Source organism: Lissotriton helveticus, chromosome 1_1 (genome assembly GCF_964261635.1).
Source record: "Lissotriton helveticus chromosome 1_1, aLisHel1.1, whole genome shotgun sequence".
In the NCBI taxonomy this organism is placed as follows: Eukaryota; Metazoa; Chordata; class Amphibia; order Caudata; family Salamandridae; genus Lissotriton; species Lissotriton helveticus.
In genome coordinates this window covers 458,675,575-458,683,965 of record NC_136057.1, presented here as the reverse complement: position 1 = coordinate 458,683,965, position 8,391 = coordinate 458,675,575, and the positions used below count along the sequence as shown (strand labels likewise).

The following is an 8,391-nucleotide window of genomic DNA, read 5'->3' as shown; positions in this document are numbered from 1 at the left end:
TACTCTAAGGATTTTTTGAAGGGGATGCAAGCAATTCCAAATGTATATTTTGTATGTGGAAGAAATGCCTATGTGAAGCTACCAGATAATTGGTACGGATCATGCTATCTGGCTGTTGTCTTCCCTAAAATATATCATGTTGAGAATTTAGAAACGACAAAGAAAGAAATACCAACTAGGTGGAAGAGAGGGCTGGGTGCAGCAGAAGTAGTTGGAGATGTACTCGGTGCTGCATTCCCTTTCTTAGGACTGATACTGAATGACATTAAGATCAGGAGGTTAGCTACAGTCGTAGATAGGCTATCTGCCAGTACTGCAAGATCATTGATGTTGATAGAAGGGGAGATGCAATCGATTAGGGCAATGGTTCTTCAGAACCGACTTGCTTTAGACGTTCTGTTAGCTAAAGAGGGAGGAGTCTGTAAGGCTTTGAAGGTCCAGGAATGCTGCACTTACATTCCAGACAATTCAAAACCTCTAGAGAAGTATATACGAAACATCACTGCCATACACTACGAAATTGAGGATCTGACAAAGATAAACGTGTGGGAAAAAGTAGGTCATGGAATGGGTAAAGTTGGAGGTTGGTTTGCCAACTTAGGAAAGGGTATTGTTTGGTACATACTGAAACCCATCATCATAATTGTGATTTGCGTAATCACTTTGTGGGGATTGGTGCGTTTGTATCAATGTTATAGAGCAAATAGGTTGCAGAGAATTATGAGGAAACAGGAGGAAGAGTTGACAGCGATGCAGGACACTCAATACAAGAGTCTGAAAGCATTGGAAACTATGAAAAGAGGTGGCACTGCCACGACTTCACTTTGAAGGGTTCTACATTTTTAGTGTCTTGATGGTGATGACCCCTGAAGGTCATCAAAGGGGGGACTGAGAGAGCACAAGTTTGAAAAAAATGTATAAGTGTACCATATTTACAAGCACGTAGTTAGTTAACATGTACTTTGCACCAGAGTGTCTTATATCCAGTGGTGAAATGCATAGAATGTTTAAGTAGAGTAACAATAATCATAACTGTGTGAGGCTAATGTAGAAATGTTTGGGATGAATATGAAAACCTCATGTTCTCATGTTAAAGGAATCATGTTAGAGTTGAATAGAACTTTACAAAACCAGTATAATGTGTAGGCCTCATGGCAATTCACAGAAAATCTAAACGTGCTGCTAAAATAATGTGAGACAAGGTTGACGTGGTTCTTCCAAATGTATTATCGAACTAAGTTTGAAATCTATGCTGTATAGATGTGTTATTTTAGAAACGTATGCTAGTTGAGAATGCTGTTTAAATCAAGTAAAATGTTTTCAGAGTGCAGGGACCCGCTTCATGTAAATCAAGTAGGCCTGAACTGATAGTGATGTCTCTTTGATGTGCCATGTGCTCGTTAGAGGAGAAGTCGAGAGGTGTCAAGTACAGAGCTTCGCTTATATTTTATGACCTATAGATATGGTGGAGTCTGGAATTTGAGGCCCACTGCAGGACGGACTGTATGCAGGTGCGAGGGTCTTAATCAGCTAGAATGAAAGGGGCTTTGTTCAGTGGCGCTTGGCGCAGGCCTGTAGGAGTTTCCAGGAATTTCAGGGGGTATCAGCGCACTGGAGAAGAAGCCTGGGAACCAAGGTCAACTATAACGAGGGTCTTCAAGAGTACCATCATGGAGTTTACCGCGCAAAGATGTACCACGTGAGGGGCGTCCCAAGGGGCGTTTCTATTGGAAATGTGATTTGGTATTAGGGAAAGCGACCCGGGAGGAGAGCAGAGCAGATGATTTTGGGAGCCTAAGGAAGCGGATGGGTAGGCAGATAGGCTGATCAGGAGAGACCCATTATCAGAGAAGAGACAAAGAGAAGTGCGTGATCTTCTTAGGAAGTCACCACGGCTGACACCTAGGGGGGTAAAGATCTTGTTAAGTAGGGATGTCACTCAGTATAGTGTAGGGATAGACTAACCTTAATTTTCTTTTCTGTAATGACTTTGAGGTTGCAACTTGTATCCATTTTGGCAACCCTTATGGTTTTCGAGCTTGTACTTATTATTCTGTTTTTCAGACTCAGACTATTCAAAAAGTTCATGTTCATAGTGATACCGATTTATCTTCTTAATCTCATTTTGAGAAGTTTGTATCTTCAGTTATCTTTGACTTTATATTAAATCTTTGAAACTTAAAATTTGGTCAGTGGTCATTTAGAGTGGTGTAAGTTCTTAAATTGATTGATTTATTGTAAGATTACCTTTTACTCAATGACAGGTACCAACCATTCAGTCGACATAGTTTGGGATTTGGTAAGGTAACTAGTAACCAGTAATCCCGCGTTAACAGTTTCCCTAAGGAAAGGGGATATGTTAGAACGTAACTGTTGCCACTCCTTTTCCTTATATGCATCTTCCCTACTGCTCTGCTTGGCCAGGATGAGTGCTGGGTGGTTAATGGAATGCTGAATGCTTGGTGATGTCAAAGAATTCATGGTTGCCTGATGAAGTGCTGTGTCAGTTGGAGTGCACAGGATGAGCAGCAGGAATGCTGCTCCTGGTGGGGCTATCTGTTATCATCTATCTACTTACCTGGAACTTACCTTCTAACTAAGCTTAAATAAACAATCTACAGAATGTAAAACTCGGCTATTGGACTTTGTATTACAACACAAATGTTATTTTTTGGATACATTACAATCAAATGTATATTTAGCAGTGTGTAGTGTGAATCAATACATGCAGTGTTTTTTTTATTGCTATTTATCCAATAAATGAATTGCAGGTGCCACGCACAGTGTTTAAATACATGTACGTCTCGTGACTTATCAGGGAAAATCAATGAAGTTCAGTGACGCAGTGCTAGTTTCGTACTCTAGGAACGCCTAACCGTTTCCAAGGAAATGACGTCGCTCTCTTTGCCTTGGTAACGAAGCCCGGCGTCTTGTAAACATGGAGCGCTAACACCGGGTCAGTGCGAAAGGACTCGACAGCTGAGTACGATGCTGAGCGTCAACCCACTCTCGAATCCCAAAGGGGTGCGTCTCCTGTGCGAGTTATGCCAGGCCCCGGCATTCCTGCTGTGCCCAGACTGCCGGGTCACCTACTACTGCTCGACCGAGCACCAGCGCAGCGACTTCGAAAGCGTCCACCCGCAGCTCTGCAGTCTACTCGTGCGCCTGCGTGCCCCGAAGCCCGCGCTCTGCAGCGAGACAGAGCGGCAGCGTAGCGCCGAGAAGTGCTTGCAGATCAGGCGGCACCTGCTGGACATCTGCCAGCAAGCGGCCGAGCGGTTGCTTGTTTCCGGGCGCTACAGCCAGGCTCAGCCTGCCGCGATGCACGCCCTGCGCTTCGGTATCGTGGTCCACGGCCTGCGCTCCCTGCAGCTGGTGCCCGCCTACCTGCTGCTCGCCGAGACCGCCACCGGGATGGGCGTCTACTCGCAGGCCGAGGAGTACCTCTCGCACGCTGACTGGACCGTACTCAAGAACCCCGACTGCAGTCCGACGCTGCTGGCCAAGCTGCACCGCATTCATGGCACACTACTCTTTTTCTCCAAGGGAAACATGACGGAGGCCCTTCGACACTTTGCCAACGACATCTATTACAGCAGCTGCGCCTACGGCGCAGGCGACATCCGCACCGCTCCCGGCTACTTCCACATGGCTAACATCTTCCTGCGACAGAGGAAGGAAGACGTTGCTGATTCGTTTTATGCTGAGGTCACCGAGATCTGGCATGCGCACCTCAGCAAGATGCTCCAGGGCCGCTTGCAGAATTCCCGCGAAACGGAGGGTGCAGAGGAAGACTGTATCGAGGAGCCTCAGGCGGCTGAAGCCGTGAAGATGCTGACTGAGATCTGGGAGGTCAGAGAGCGGGTATTGAAGCAAGACAGTGCCAAGGGGGCACGCAACCTGCACGCACTGGCTATGCTCCACTTTCTGCTCAGTGATGTGTCCAAAGCTTACGAGGTGGCCCTTAAGGCTCTTCTCATCGCCAAAGAGATACCAAACCAAGACGAAGTTCAAGCAATTACTACGTTCTTGACACTGGCTGAGTCTAAACTCCCGGTCTGCAAATGAAGCAATGCATTATCTACTGATTTGTCAGACTGACACATGTAAGCCATACCACGAAGGCGTAAGCAGCCCTGTCACCGCAACTCAACATCTCACGCTGCTTTTTAGATCAACATAGTTAAACTGTGCCAATTCTAGACTTGTCAAGTGTCTAACACGTTGGCATGTGTAAATCGATATTCCGAAATGTTGAACTAGCAAGAATGAACAAATTAAAAGCTTGACTATTTTGTACTCATGTACTCGTATTTTCACCTAAATTAGTGCAGTCCCAATCGTTTCCGTTGATTTTGCACATTAATTCATTATTTTAAGTTAGTGGAATGAAGAAGCTTGCGACTCCGTAAACAGCAGGTGGTTGTTCACTGACTGCACGAGTTCGTTGCCATGTTACTTTAGGCCACTTGTGCTAGCTGTGCAGAGGACCGGACTGGGTATGCTGTGCACTGCTCTTAGAGCACCCTCCATAATATGGCGAACTTCACCCTAGACTCTTATAGATTCACAGGTATTCATAGGCCTTGGGCAGATTGCGGGCTCCCTGAAGGAGTCCCCCTTTCAATGACCCATGAACTGCAAGGCATGCGTTAAGCTAAATTAGGTTGGCTGCTTCGACCTAATGAATGCCCAAATAATCTCATTATGTCCAAGGCCTCTTTAAGTGAGGGGATGGTTTGGGTTGATCACTTGCAAACTCATTTGTTTTCTAGTTTGGTCCCCAGGGAACACGTGAAAGGGAACAAGCAAATGTGTTTCTGCTATTTTCAAGTGTTTTTCATTGGTCCTAATGATTTGTACTCGATATGAAAGGCTCTTCCTTCATCTTGGATTGTTTACTGTCCAGTCCATGTAAGTCATAATATTTATTCACATTTGAAATCATACGTGCAAATTCACATACTTTTGTGACGTTTTCGGCAGCAGGTAGAAAATAGGTCAAGTTGCTGCCTTTGGAGCCTGAATGTTTAGTTATACCGTCTTTCCACTTTGGCCAATAATGATTTTATCCTGATCAAAACACGTTATGTTCACATGGCTTAGTTTACATATTTGTACGAATTGGGAGCACATAAGAATGAACTTTTTAACAAAGTGTCTGAATGTTTCCATCAAATCTGCTGAGTAAGAGCCTTTTTTGGAAGACGCTCACCAGGTCCTAAAAGGAGAAACCATTCACACTGCACATAGTCTTCCACTCATATGCTTGTGTAGTATGCTACACACAGCGCGTTTTACCAACACTGTGGAGCTTCTGTAGGAAAAAACGAGACGTGCTTAAGTTATTGGGAACTGTAGTGAATTACTAGCTTTCTTGCTCTCCAACAGGACAAGTGAACAAGCCCTTGCTAAGTTGGTATATCTGGCATTAGGAAGTGTGTATTTTTTTAGTTTTATTTGGCGACACATGCAGTATGAAAAAACATTTGGAAACATTATAAAATATATAAAGATAAATGACTGGACAAAGTGCATCAGCCCTTGCACCAATGTTTAATATTTTTCGAGTGGCCATGCACGTGTTCAGGCAAAATGTCCTCACTCAAAGTGTAAGACAATGGGAGTGGAAGAAGTAGCCTGACCTCTTGCCCCATACTGTTTGTTGTGGTGGGAGGAACCAAAATGAGAAGTGAATAACACTTCAACAGACATAGATGAAGGGAGTCCAACACAAGCCCCTGTGTGAAGGTATATATGAATGTATTTTTAGGGCAAAACATTAAACTCTCAAAACACTAAAAACTATCTCGAAGCCACACCTAAAAAGCGACTGGGTCCTTAAACTCTAAGTATCTGCCACCACTCACTCTCTCGACCGCTAGGTACGAGTGGGTAGTAAGTACCTTCCCCTAGAGGTGGGGGAGCACTTTGCCTATAGTTACTCTCTTGAGCTTTAGCAAAATCATGGAGCACCTCCAGTGGACTCCTTGCTGAGCTTAGTGAGAAAATAAATCACAGGGCCAGGTGGATGTCGAACGGGTTGGGGTGCCAAACCTTTCCACGACACTAATTGGTAACACAACTCACAGACATTTTTGATTAGAGTCATCTCTGATCATTTGCCAGCTTCTTCACTGCTGTAGTAGCACTACCTCTTCTCTCAAAATCCACAATTTGGTCTAGCATTTTTAGATTACACCAAATCCTTTTCCCAATTGGATTATTAATGTAATTCATTATTTTAGATGTCCTTTCATATTGATTGCCTTCTCTGCTGCTTCCTTCTGTTGTATGTCTAGTAATTCTTTGTATTTTTACACTATGGAATTTATCCCTGTGACTTCAGCTGACTTGGTTTCTTAAGCCTTTTGTGTTTTCTGTTTTGTTTGTAATACTGCAGTGTTTGTAGGCTCCTTTTTGTTCCTCCACAACATTTTTAGGTGCTATTCTTTCTTAATAGTAATATGATGTTCTCTTCTACATGCAAGATGTAAATGTTCATTTTTCTTCTCATCTGATTAGTATTGGAATTTTCATTTCCATAACCAATGTCAAACGTACTAGGTAGTAATGAACACTTGTGCAGTCGAAGAATTTTAACATTACAAAATCAAAATGGACAGAGAACTGAAACGAATGACGGTTTATTTTATTTGGAAGAGTCAAACCAAATTATTTTTTCATAGTTGTTTTTCAAATCTGAAACTATGTTTATTTAAATTGCGCAATGCAAAATTTCATGCGTCCTACAAAGTATATTCTGGCTTATAGGAAATTTGTTTGTAATCATTTTTGAAGTTGATTAGAGTTGACTGGTTCTTAGTTTTTAGAAGCGACGAATATAAGTGATATCAGAGGTTTAAAAAATATTTTGGAATAGTGACTTTGCAAAAGTATTTTTTATAACAAATAAATGATATTTGCCTTTTTAAAATATTTTCACTCATAAGTATTTATAATTAAATCTTGCCTCAGTGAATATATATTTGAAATCTGTAAATGGCCTGTAAATGAAAACCACTTTGAAAATTGGTTTGAAACATATGAACATTAGTGCTATTAAAAAAGATCTAACTATTGACATCGCTCGGTAAACGGAAGTGCTTTTCTAAACATCCTACTATTAGATTAACTCTTTATTGCATTTAATTAAGCATAGCACGCTTTGATATTTACATTTTTATGACACAGAAATTATGGTAAACTTAATGATTGAGCAAAATAAATGGTTATGCATTTGTATTTCTCAAATACACCCCATTGGAAAATAGCATTATTGAAAAGCATGTCTTGTCACATGCAGCAGTGTTGCAACACTTTTAATACTATGATTGGATTAGATGTATGTATCCGATGTACAGCGAGCATCTGGCTACACATGACAGATGAGTGGTGGATGATATGGTTTATGATATATAATACAGACTAAGCCTGAGTGAGGCAGTGAGGATTGAGGATGAGAGAAGGGACTTACAGTAGAGAGGGAAAGGTTGCTGAGGTGGAGCTTATGCAATTATTTTTTAGGTCGGGCCTACTAGACTGCGCAGCTGTCTACTCACAAAAGACACATTGTGGGATTACCAAGAACATAGAGGAGCTTGGAGCCAGTCCATTCCTTAGCACCATTTGGCTTTTCTGTCACTCTCATTTGCCTTTCTCTTATTCAGTGGCTTTCCTTGTTACTCTCGTGACTGTCCCCCCAGATAATAGCCAAATTACGTGTGACCTTCCGCTGCTCATTTTTAGGGAACTACTTTTTTCTTTTGTCTTTAGCACTCTGAGGGGGGCATGTGTTTTTCAGCTGTCTCTCAAGGGTGCTTCTCTTCCCCGGTCCATGGTCCGTGTTGGTCTCTCTCCCATGTGCTTCACTCTTGCCTCTCTCCTTGATGTACTCCACCGAATGTGCTTCTGTCCCTCTGCCTTTCTTTCGCACCTCGTGCGTCTCCTCCTAGTTCAACACTGCTCTCTCTCATTCAACAGTTTTCTTCCCCCCTTACGTGCTCCACATTGCTCTGTCTCTAAACCATTTGTTTTGTTCCTTTATACCTGCACCCTCCGTGTTGGTGTCTCTACCTGCTGTAAAGATGTGAGGGCCCTAGGCCCGCATCACTAATATTGATGGACACAGGACGCAGTAGTGGGGCGGTTATACTGGCCCTGAGCACGTGCGCTTAGCCCCTTTTATTTAGCAGGGTCATCTGACTGATGCGGCCTGTGGTGGGTGGGTGTTCAGTGTGTGACAAGCATACTGGAACTCTAGAACGTATCTCTGCGATACTACATCCCTCCCAAACTTTAATGAAGGTCTAAACAAAATGAAGTCCGAACCTGCGGGAGAAAAATACAAAATTGCAAAACAAACATAACTCGATGTGGACGACTTCCACA

The 8,391-nt window shown here is 42.9% G+C and overlaps 1 protein-coding gene across 1 annotated transcript; it reads left to right on the top strand.

Moving 5' to 3' along the window:
- Positions 1 to 2,882: 2,882 nt before the first annotated feature.
- On the top strand, positions 2,883 to 7,086 carry ZMYND12 (zinc finger MYND-type containing 12). Its single transcript, XM_078673852.1, has one exon. It carries the CDS (start codon positions 2,989 to 2,991, stop codon positions 4,066 to 4,068), a length of 1,080 nt encoding a protein of 359 aa, XP_078529978.1. The 5' UTR covers positions 2,883 to 2,988; the 3' UTR covers positions 4,069 to 7,086.
- The last annotated feature ends 1,305 nt before the right edge of the window (positions 7,087 to 8,391 follow it).